The sequence below is a fragment of the Garra rufa genome, chromosome 24 (assembly GCF_049309525.1).
Source record: "Garra rufa chromosome 24, GarRuf1.0, whole genome shotgun sequence".
NCBI classification, from domain to species: domain Eukaryota; kingdom Metazoa; phylum Chordata; class Actinopteri; order Cypriniformes; family Cyprinidae; genus Garra; species Garra rufa.
In genome coordinates this window covers 37,816,143-37,829,161 of record NC_133384.1, presented here as the reverse complement: position 1 = coordinate 37,829,161, position 13,019 = coordinate 37,816,143, and the positions used below count along the sequence as shown (strand labels likewise).

General features: G+C 35.1%; 1 protein-coding gene across 1 annotated transcript in view; it reads right to left on the bottom strand.

The window, feature by feature from the left end:
* The window catches only part of LOC141300371 (uncharacterized), a 96,960-nt gene that overhangs the window by 44,381 nt on the left and 39,560 nt on the right, over window positions 1-13,019 (bottom strand). The window contains exons 4-5 of the mRNA XM_073830645.1: window positions 8,908-9,093; window positions 4,474-5,709 (exon numbers count right to left, since the gene is read on the bottom strand). Coding sequence (XP_073686746.1) covers window positions 4,474-5,709; window positions 8,908-9,093 — 1,422 coding nt within the window. The remainder of the gene's footprint in view (window positions 1-4,473; window positions 5,710-8,907; window positions 9,094-13,019) is intronic.

Here is a 13,019-nt window from a genome sequence, read left to right as displayed (position 1 = left end):
AAAAAAATGGATTCAAAAAAATTAAAACAGAAAAAACTGAATTTGGAAAAAAATAAAAGGATTTCATAGGGCCCTAAAAAAAAATTTCGTTAAACTTTTAATAAATTGACGTGAAATTGTATAGGTTTCATGCTTTAAATTAATTAGACATGCTCTTTGATTAATAACATTTAATTCAAGCATTAAAAAGGAGTCGAGAAAAATTGAAACGAAAAAAAAAAAAAAATGGAATCAGAAAAATGAAACCAGAAAAAACTGTTATTGGAAAAAAATAAAACTGAAAAATAAAAAGGATTTCATAGGGTCCTAAATATGTTAGAGGATTTTAATATAAGCCAAGCCTTTGCTAAAGTACGGAAACTTTGCTTCCTTTGCTTCTGTAAACAAACAATGGTTTGACAACAAACGCAAACAACATCATTCGCCCGGCCACTTGCCGCAAGCTAGATTAAAGTGATTACTTTTTTTTTTTTAAATGCACTGATTCACCAAAGGAGGCCTTTATTTACCCCCCGGAGCTGTGTGCGTCACTTTTTATTATGGATGGATGCATTTTATTGGACTTGTTTAGAACTAATGAAGAGAAACACCTGTTCATGCAATAACGATATATATATCACACCCCTACATGTGTGTAAAGAGCTGGATAAAGTCAAGAGTCATTTCAAATCTCATTATTTAGATGGAGTCAAAACTAAAAAATAAGCATCATTTTGTTTTTAGTTTTTAGGCATGCAATAAATATCCAAAATCAAATGTTTAAACAACATGGTTAAATATAATAACATACAATCTCATCACTCCATAATCATTCATTCTCAAATACATGTTTAGAAACCCAAATGAATCTCTACAAAACATAAACTAGCATCCAAAACATCAAATTCACAGAAAAATAACCAAACTCAAGCATACATTTTTCCCATCACAAGCGTCTGTCTGAACAAAAGGAGAGCTGAGTCACTCTGAGCGTCTGTATGTGTGTTAACACTCCTCCATTCACAACAACACATGCGACTCAAAGTCACAATCAATGTCTCTGGCCGTCACCAGCGGCTCGCGGACTCACAAGAGCACAATCAAACAAAAGACATCACGACCCAAAACAATCAACGGCATTCAGAGATGCTCATGGCCAGATATCACTCAGAAATCTTACTTTGAAGAAGTCCTCAGCAATAACATTAAACAAGAGTGTCCTTTAAACATTGCTCCTAATTATATTATTTCAAGAATATTTGAAAAATATTGTAAGTTGAAAAACAAAAATGATAAATGCACAAAATTACTAAAACTCAAACTAAAATGAATCATTAACAACACACTGAACTCAAAAACATGAACCATATGGTGTAAACCATAAGTGCATTTTCTAAAGCTGCTGATGTGAGACTTCTCACAGTCACTCTTTTACTTAAACGTTTACCGCAGTCACAAACACCAAATGGAGTATCACTGCATGCAACACAACATGCATTAATAAAATTCACTCTAATGTGATTTTTGACACTGAGCTTTCACAGTTTTCCTTATTCTCAGCTCATGAGCTCATAGCACCACATACACACACACTTTACGGTACACTGTCATTAATTTGCATGTTGGGAAGTCTGACACCAAACGCTGATGTCCTGTCTCCCGGAGTGTATAAGTAGCTCCCTCAGTGACAGAGTCCCTCCCCACTGGAGAAAGAGCCGAAAATTACAGAGAACTAAAAGAGACAGCTGTGTCATACGCGCCCAAAAACACACACTATAATAAAATCACTACACACACAGAATCTAAAACCAGAAACCGGCCATTTTCAGATACTACACCGCTTTTCTGCAGTTGCACAGCTTACGTTGCATTAAGGTTTTAACATGAAACAGCATTTGCCACCCAGTTTATTTTCTTCAATGTCATGCATTTCAAAGGAAAGCACACTTGGAGGGATTTTATTCAGTAAGAACTGACTGATTTACGTCTTTCGAATAGCACCAAAAATGTGTATTCACAAAGTAAACAAAGTCATCCTGCTATTTTAAGATAAATATTTATCGTTCATTTAGATGGCACCAAATCTAGCTTTTATTTAGCTTAGAAATGCTTTGCCGAAAACAAGTTAGTAAACTGTTTATCCAGCTACAAGGACTTCCTGTACCACATAGCAATTCATTAATTTCCCTGCTGAAAAAACCAGCTAATACCAGCCTAGGCTGGTTGGCTGGTCTCAGCTGGTTTAAGCTGGAAGTAGCTGGTTTAAGCTGGTCTCCCAGCCTGGCCAGGCTGGTCAGGCTGGTTTTAGCTGGTGGTTTCCCAGCCTGACCAGCTAAGACCAGCCTGGCCAGGCTGGAAAAGTGGCCAAAACCCCTCTAAAACCAGCCTGCCTTCCAGCTATGACCAGCTAAAACCAGGCTGGTTGACCAGCTAAAACCAGCCAACCAGCCTAGGCTGGTTTTAGCTGTTTTTTTCACCAGGGTTGGGCATGACCAAAACTACAAACTAGTTTATTTCTATTACAAATTACTCTGTCAGCAATTATATCACTGTATGTCGCCAATTGCATCATTAGGATTTCACAATCTGCTCCTTTATTGGCAGTTGCATCATTACAAATCTGCGTAAAGCTAAAATCTTGCATCACCAACACTCTCAACCACTTCAAATCACAATTGCACAATCAAATAATGGCCTTTAGCTGCTTTTGAAACTGCAAATCATTGTTGGACGTCCACTAACGATATCTTGTACTGTACAGTTGAGGTTAAAAGTTTACATCCACCTTGTAGAATCTGCAAAATGTTAATTATGTTAGCAAAATAAGAGGGATCATGCAAAATGCATGCTGTTTTTTATTTAGTACTGACCTGAATAAGATATATCACATATGGGACATTTACATCCCCTAGATTCTTAATACTGTGTTGTTACCTGAATGATGTTTTTTGTTTAGTGATAGCGAGTCCCTTGTTTGTCCTGAACAGTTAAACTGCCGGCTGTTCTTCAGAAAAATTCCTTCAGGTCCCACAAATTCTTTAGTTTTCTATCATTTTTGTGTATTTGCACCCTTTCCAACAATGACTGTGTGATATTGAGATCCATCTTTTCACACTGAGGACAACTGAGGGACTCATATGCAACTATTACAGAAGGTTCAGACACTCACTGATGCTCCAGAAGGAAACACAATGCATTAAAAGCCAGGGGTGAAAACTTTTGAATTTAAAGATTGGGGTAAATGTAACTTATTTTGTCTTCTGGGAAAACATGTAAGTATCTTCTGTAGGGCAGTACTAAATAAAAAAAAAATAAAAAATGATATTTAGGCAAAATAAGAAAAATGTACAAGTCTTCATTCTGTTCAAAAGTTTTCACTCCCCGGGTCTTAATGTATTGTTTTTGCTTCTGGAGCATCTGTGAGTGTTTTAACCTGAACCTGGGTCCCTCAGTTGTCCTCAGTGTGAAAAGATGGATCTCAAAATCACACAGTCCCTGTTGGAAAGGGTTCAAATACACAAAAATGCTGGAAAACCAAAGAACTTGTGGAACCTGAAGGACTTTACTGAAGGTCAGCAGGCAGTTTAACTGTTCAGGACAAACAAGGGACTCATGAACAACTATTACTAAACAAAAAACACAGGTGTTGATCATTCAAGTAGCAATCGGGTAAGAATCAAGCCTATGTAAACTTTTGAAAAGGCTCATTTTTATAAATTTAACTACTATTTTCTCTTTTGGACTATATGTAAAAGTCCTTTATGTGAAATATCTTATTCGGGTCAGTACTTAATAAAAAATAACATGCATTTTGTATGATAATTAACATTTTGCAGATTCTGTTGTATGTAAACTTTTGACCTCAACTATATATCCAGTCATGAGACTGCTACAGCAAGAAATGTGAAGTATATGATAGTATAAATAAAAAGTAAGCAAGGTTGACTTACCTAATTGGCGAGTTGAAACAGATGACGTCAGGGAACATAGAAGAGAAAAAAGGAAAAAAAAGGCATCACTCACAAGTGCACTTTGTATATGTTCATAAAGGGTGGTATATATTCACTCTAAAAGTGCTAGAAGAGAAATATGAAGGGGTGGTGGGAAACCGAGAGAGAAGATTGTCACTGTTAGGTGCCACCAGTGCTAGTACAAGAAACAAATCACAACAGCAAAGATGCAACATTGTGAGGGAACAACCACGCCTCCTCGACAAACTGCAAACCAAAGCGTTTGGATTAGTAAAGTACACCCTGGATCACAAGGTTAATGAGGGAGTGGGGAGGTGGGGTCTTGCTTGTTTACACAGTTGCTCATTCATTGTGGAAGAAACACCCAAGCAAACCAAGCTTTGATCAAACCCTGACTCTCGCGTCCAGCTGACTGGGTGACATGTTAGTTATTGCGGTGTGCAGTTTAATCACTCAAGCCCAGGCTTGGAATCCACTCAGCCATGCATTACGTGGATCCACTTCCCAAAGATCCACAACAAACCTTCCATTCCTGTGATAAGCTCCTGACGTTCTGCAAAACTAGGGAAGAACGGCGGAGCGGCCGGATTCAGACCCGAATTCTGAGGAGACGGCAACTTTGCTTCAGGGGAGGTTGGACTCTTTGAGGACGATGAGCTGGGCTTCTTGCCTTGTTTGGGTTTGGGTTCCTTTGGGGTTTTGCTCTTTGGCGAAGATAGAGGAGCAGGACTTGGGGTCTCGAAGGCAACACCTTCAAGATCAAAGGGTTGACTGTGGTTATTAAGAGACCAAGCAGGTCCAGATGGAGAAAACGGCGGTGCTGAGATCAGAGCTTCCATCGGTGGTACAAAACAAGTGCTTCCAGGAGTGGACGACTGAGGTTCCTTAATGGGCGATTCTTGGGTGCCAATGGAAGCGGTGTAGGTGGGATCTTGCCCAAACATTGCTTCCTCAAAGGTTCCACCAGGAGAGTTGAAAGGCTGAGTGTCACTGAGATTGCAAGCCAGAGAATCTTCTACGTCCATGATCATATCGTGAAATCCGGATGGCAATCCGGAGGGCAATCCAGAGGACAAAGGGTGTTGGGGTGACAAACCGGGGGCTCGGCCGGGAGACTTCGGAGATGGAAGTGCAGGTTCAAGATGCGTTGTGGATGGTGGGGAAGTGGCTGTGAGGGACAGAAGGTCTTGAGTAAGAGATAGAGGAACGAGACTCTCATCGGTGTAGTCCTCAGAAAGCGACACAAGACCGCTGTCAACCTCAATGGATGTCTGGGAGAAATCATGCAAAGCTCCAAACTCTTGCGGCATGCAAGCAGAAGCAGGGATAAATGGCTCGGCATGGATCGCCCATTCCTCAGGAATCTTCTTACGACTCTTTGGCTTCTTGACTCTCCCACCAATGCGTCCTACGTCTTCCCAGCCTCCGTCTCGATCCCGTTCTTTGCGTGGGGATGGCTGATTGGGGGTTTCGCATAAACCGCTTTCGCTTTGCATTTCCGTATGGAAGTCGAACACCTCGTCCCTGGGTCTTCGTTTCTTCTTCTTCTTGTCCTTCTTACGGTCAGATCCATCACCTTCTCTTTCCTCGGCATCTCCCGCCCCGCTATCTCTCGGGGACCACTGAGGGTCAGCCGTGTCGTGCGGACTGCTTTCTACCAGAGGACCGGCATGGCGACTGATTACGGTGGAAACGCTGGGCGTGAAGGGCAGGTTGGATGAAATGCCGGCCTCGTCGGACCAGCGGTCACCAAAGACACCTCGTATGCAAAGAAGAATGGAAATTAGAGTCCCATTTTCGCTCTCCCTGTTGAAAAAAGCAGCATATGCTGGTTAGGTGGGTTTTGATGCTGGGATGCTGGTTTTAGATGGTTAATGCTGGTCCTTTGCTGGTTTATGCTGGGACCATAAACCAGCGTAAACCAGCAAAGGACCAGCATAAACCAACAAAAGACCAGCATAAACCAGCATAAACAGCATAAACCAGCAAAGGACCAGCTTAGACCAGCATCCCAGCATCAAAACCTACCTAACCAGCATATGCTGCTTTTTTCAATAGGGCTTTCACACATGCATACACATTCACTAAATTATCAATCACCCCTCACACTCTTTGATAGGTTAACATGATATACCTTACAACCTGCAAAGGTCAAAATCAAACAATTATGAACATATTTTGAGATGCTAACCATTATGTGACCCTGGACCACAAAACCAGTCATAAGGTTAAATTTTACAAAACTGAGATATATACATCATATGAAAGCTCAATAAATAAGCTTTCTATTGATATATTGTTTGTTAGGATAGGACAACATTTGGTCGAGATACGTCTATTTGAAAATCTGAAATCTAAGGGTGCAAAAAAATCAAAATACTGAGAAAATCACCTTTAAAGTTGTCCAAATTAAGTTCTTATCAATGCATATCTCTAATCAAAAATTACATTTTGATAGGTTTATAGTAGGAATTTTACAAAAAATCTTCATGGAACATGATCTTTACTTAATTTCCTAATGATTTTTGACATAAAAGAAAAATCAATAATTTTGACCCATACAATGTATTTTTGGCTATTGCTACAAATATACCCCAGCGACTTAAGACTGGTTTTGTGGTCCAGGGTCACATATGTACATGCACCACAAGATAGAGGATAGAAACAGCATGCATTATTTTCAGTTTTAGAAATGGATAGTTGCAGCCTTAAATGCTGATTGGTCAGTACAATATTATACAAAAATTTTTGTTTCAAATTAAAAATCACTAAATTTAAATCAAAGATACATTCTAATCAAAACAAGTCTTTTTAATCTTAACCATTGCTTCTTAAGTAAGATATTTTAAGATATGTTCAATGAAAAACAAGTAAAACAAACATTAATAGTCAGTGCAGTGAAGATTTGTACAAAGCAGGCTGAAACAACTGAGGTCAAGCTTGATTTATTTGTGTACAAGGTCTAGTCCACTCTATCAGAAGTAACAAGCAGATGATTTGTGGGGTTTGAATTTGCACAGTAATGCAGGATGATTTTTCGCATAGTAAATTGCAAGGCTGGCTGACCCACATATCTTTGTCCTTGAACAGGGAATGTTTGCAGACAATTGGCAAATGTTCTGGCAAGGTTCTCTTAAAGTTATGAGACTGTTGTTTAAGTAACATTAATAGAATATTCGTTCTGAATTATCTGGTCTTTAAAAAGTTATTTTTAGATTGTTCATTAAACATTTTTTCAGAAACAATATTGTTAGACGTATCATTTTTTTAAATGTTGCTACTTGTTTAAAAAGATTCTTAGGACATTCAAAAGTAACTATGTTTGAAAAATTCCCTTAAAGTTTGTATTACCAAAGTACGTTTTAAAACATGAATGTTTTGAACGTTCAGAGATCAAGGGTTCATACAGATTCTGTAAAATGAAATTACAGGACTTTAAAGCACTACTTTTTTGATTTCCAAGGACTTTAATCAGAGACTTCACTTATCAAACAATAAACAGATAAAATATACCAATAAAACAACATTGCAAAAATAAAGTGAAGAATTTCACATGCATAAACAAAAAAAATATATTTATTAAAATTTTCTTAAGGTATTTGTATTTGTGTATACTTTTTCTTTTATTGAAATGAATGATTGAATTCATGAGTCTGAACCCGGCATTCCAGCAGAAATAGCTCACTCAGTTAATTCAGTTCTTCTGTCCCTCTTTTCACATGTTCGACCATGTTTACATGATGCTGTCAGTATTACTACTAGCTTAACTCACTAGTATTACGACATTAACTGAAATAAGCAAAAAAAAAAAAATATATATATATATATATATATTTTTAAATTTTATTAATTTTGTATTAAAAGATATGGGCTTAATAAATATATAATACATACATAGTCTTTTCAAATACCTCTTCAGAAATATTTCCATTTTCAAGAATTTTCTATGCTTTAAATTTCAAGTATTTCAAGCACTTTAAGCACCTTGTATGAACCCAGAAGATCATTTAGAAACAAATGTTTGCATTCTTTCCAAAATTAGTCTATAACATGAAGTGTGTTGTTTCCCGATGATCTGTCCAGATATGACATGCTCAGATAAATCACAGACAGATCTGACTGATAGGGGCGAAACTGTGAGAATGCAATGCATTATGGGACACACTCCATCTGTGACTGTTAAAGACTGACAAAATTCTGTCATTATTTACTCACCTTCAAGTTGTCCCAAACCTGTATGAGTTCTGTTTTGTACTGTTGAACACAAAAGAAGATATTTTGAAGAATGTTGGTAACCAAACAGTTGACTTGGAATAAAACACTGTGTCTACAGTCAACTATTTGATCACCAGCATTCTTCAAAACAAAGAAACTCATACACGTATATTTATATATGACACTTGCTATTATAAATATGCCTGTGATGTAATCACCTAATTTCCATCTGGGTGTTTTGATGACCAGGCGCTTGATAACTGACTCATGCATTAGTTATAGTAGGTGTGTAACACACTGTGTGCACATCAACAACCAACCCTGAGCATCAAGCCAGGCAGAATATGGTTCTTGAGCTTGTTATAAACCAGCCGCATGACTCTGGGTCTCAGCTGCACTGTAACTAACCCCATACAGCTGTGGAGGCCTAAAGGATACCAGACCCCTGGGACACCAGAATGGATGGATTTGACTAGTTTTGACAACTCAGTCTAGTGCCCCCTAGTGGACATCCATCGCTTTAATTACTGATAGATTAGAAATTTGCACCACAGGGGTTCCTGTAGAATCCCATAATCCCTCATACAAAACACATGAGGGAAATGCACTACATATTAAGGGGATGAACAGTATTTGAAGATGATTACAGGCTTCAAAACATTACAGATTTAGAGAAAGATCAATTGTGGCACTGTAATGCACATGACATGTATATATAATAGTGGTATTTGTGCAGATGTACCTGCAGATGTGTCCTGTGGGCTCTTGGGTGTTGTGGCGGCTGCCAGGGGTTCAGCTGGTGTTTTGGGGGCCTCTGTGGCCTGAGCAGCTGGTGGCTCCTGCGCTTCGGCCACACCAGACGGTCTTTCTGTCTGGAAAGGAGCAGCACCTGTGATCACCGCTGACATGACGCTCGGCTGAGAGAAACCTGCGGGTTCAAAGAAATTCAGAAAGAAGTCAAATGCATGGCATGTACATTTACTTGATTAAACCATGTTCAATAATTAAAAAAAATAATAATGCATTATTATTATTGTATATAATACTGCTACTACTAAATTATTAGACTACTATTAAATTAGTAGAAATGATAATGACATGAACTTAATAAGGATTCCACAGTATTAAACACATTAAGGCCTGGTTTCACAGACAGGGCTTAGACTAAACCAGGATTAGCCATAGTTCAAATAGGACTTTTAAGTAATTTTTATAAATGTGCCTTAGAAGAAACATTACTGGTGTGCACCGTAAGACAAAACAAAGGCACTGGCAGTTTTTAAGATAAATCTGTGCGAGTTTGTTTCAGTTGAAACAGCTCAGATTTACATTTGTGATTTTGTATTTTATAATTTTTATATATATATATATATATATATATATATATATATATATTTTTTTTTTTTATATATATATATATATATGTCTACGTATGTAAATGAGGTTTGATATTTTTTCTAATAATTTTGTGAATATGTGGGTGGTGGGTATTATCACAAAGGGAAAAAATGGATGAGAAATTAGAAGAAAAAATTAGGAATAACTTTAAAAAAAATGTATGTCTTTAAAGAAAAATAAATTTTTGTAAAAATTTATTGAATATGTTCTCTTTTTTATTTAAAAGACATAATAAAGTATATAAATTTTTTTTTTACATTTTAGTCTGGGACTAGGCTTAAGCCTTGTCTGTGAAACTAGGGGTAAATGTATTCAATTTATTAATATTTATAAAAATGATAAATAATTTATTATCAGATAAACTCTAAATAATTATAAATTATTATTATCTGTATTATTATTATTATTATTAGAAATTATATTATTATTAATTTGATATTGAAATAAATTATTTAAAGCATGAACTATAATATAAATCTAAAAAAATAAGCAAACAAATAAATAATTAATCAAATAATTATTAATTAATAATTAAACAATCGTGAAGATTACACAGTATTAAGTACATTAAATGTATTAAATATATGAATATTTATAAAAAATTATAAATAAATATTACCAAATAAAATCTAAATTATATTTTTTGATGTATATAATACTACTACTGCTACTATTATTTAATAATGTTCATTTCTACTACTAATAATAATTTATTTAATATTGAAATAAAATCTCAAAACATGAACTATAATATAAAAAATAATAAGAAATAAATAAATAATACATATAAAAAAATCATACATGACGCCTTCACAATATTAAGCACATTAAATGTATCACATTTATGATTATTTTATATAATAAATATTTATTGCCAGATAAAAAGCACTGTATTATTATTTTATTACTGTATATAAAACTGCTTCTGCTGCTGCTACTACTACAACTGAATTATTATCAGTAGTAGTAGAAATTATAATATTAAATTATTACTAATATATAAAAAAATTAACTATAATATAAATATTTAAATATTAATATTAATATAAATGTATGAGACATAAATAAAAAAAACAATCATACATGTAGATTCCACAGTATTAAGCACATTAAATGTATGAATATTTATAAAAAAAAATCCCAGATAAAATCTAAATTATTACAAAATATTAAAATACATAAATTATTATAAAATAAATATAAATAAATAGTAATAATTATAAATTTATTATTATTATTATTATTATTAAGCGCTAGTAGTAGTAGTAATATAGATTTTAGTTATATTTATTACATTAACAATAATAATTTATTAAAAATACTTTAAGTATTCATAAAAAATAAAAAAGAATATAAAGCACATCAAATCTATTCAATAAATGTTTATAAAATTTTTATAGATACTTAGCAACCTACTTGACAAATACATAAAAAGTCCCCACTTAATTGTCATTAAAAATCAAATGGCACAATGCAAAAAACTCTTGAGGTCCAAAAAAGGCTTCATTTTAAAAGTAAAACATTTTTTTTTCTTTGTTTTGATATTGGAAGTGAGCTGCTAATGCATTAGCAACATCTCTGTCTATGACACACGCATGTATCGGTCATGTGCGTTTATCAGATTGGACACTTGTGTGTTTCTGAATGAGTCTGTAACAGGTGGTGAAATCCTCCATCAGACACGAAGCGTGCCGCATCTGAGCTGCATTCTGATGTGAGCGTGACTCATCACCTCCCAAGAGCCCCTTCAAAGCAGCGCCATCATCAGCTATTGTCTTTCCAGAGAGAAACAGGCCTGTTCATTTACCCCGCTAATGAATTCACGCTCATTTTCATTACTAGCATTACTACTAATGCGGCCCATTACACTGCAGAATAAACGCTCCAGGTTACATCAGATCAAACCTTTATTTATCAGCACAGGACCAGAGATGCTGCAGTTTTTGTCTGTGACTTTCACCTTGATGCTTTCACACAATGATGCCATAAACTTTTTAAAGTTTCCCAGCATCTCTAACCAGTATTACTAGTAGCTGATAGATGTGTATCAGATTCAAAACAGGAATCACAGGACGAGGAGATGTGAGATCGCCATTAAATGAGGTCATGGGTAATTAGAGGTGTTGTTTTTCTGGACTCACAATTTTAGCAAACCTAATTAATGGCCGGAGAAAGATTTAACAAGATGACACTGAACAAATAAAAGCGTATAATTGACAGACGGTCCGGCACGACGCAGCTAAATCATATTAGAAAAATGGTTTTCAAAGCTCGCTCTATATATAAACATGGCAAAATATTTGACATTACATATTGTAATATTTTGAACTGATATTTTATATTATATACAGCAATATTTAATCATTTAAAATGAACATATTTTTATGTTATGATTTTTATTTCATATGTATTTTTCATTTTATTAGATTAAAAAGTTAAATGAATGTAGTATTTACAGTAAATTATTACTAATAAATTATTAATACACATTATTATTATCATTATCAGTAATAATTAGCAGTAATACTATTGATGTATAATCAATTATTAGGATTAGTCATTTGCTAATAAAATTACTTATAATATATATATATATATATATATATATACACTGTGTGCATAATTATTAGGCACGTTGATATTGTGGTCATATTTTTTTTCCAAGCACATTTGACCAATTCCAAACCACATCAATCTTAATAACTACTATTCATTTTGTATTTAATTATTTATAAGTGATATATAATTGTCCATGAAGGCTGGATGTGAAAAACTCCTTATATTCAGGTGTGCACAATTATTAGGCACATTTTCTTTTACTGATAAAATGAGCAAAAAAAGAGATTTACCTCAGACTAGTCAAAAACTATTAAATGCCCATGAGAAGGATGCAATACTAATGCAATACTGGAATTTGCAAAGTTAAGGCATGACCACCGGACAGAAAAACGCTCGTTGCGTCTGCATTGTCAGAAAAAACAGATGGAGGAGAAAAGATGCATGTTAATTGCAAAAAAAGTAAGAATTAATGTTAAGAATTCGATATGAAACCATCAGGAACCATTTAGTCTCCAGCGCCACCGTTTTCCAGAACTGCAATCTACCTGGAGTCTCCAGAAGTGCAATGTGTCAGGTTCTCAGAGACTTTGCTTGGGCAAAAAATCCTAAAAAATGACCCTCAATTAATAAGAATAACATTCTGAAGTGTTGTGAAATACATAAAGACTGTTTTTTAATAGGCTTAATAGACAGATGAGTTGAGAGTGGCTCTTGAAGGACCAGCACCACATCCTCTTGTAGCACTCTTTCGAGTTTATCCTCCAGAATCTGCCAGTAAATGTTGGGACTTCAGTTTTAGTCCATCTCCTATCCTGAAATGTCTGTCTTGCAGAGATGGACCAAAATTAACTCTTAAAACTTACTGTCAGATTCAGGAAAATATATTTTTGAAAGAGT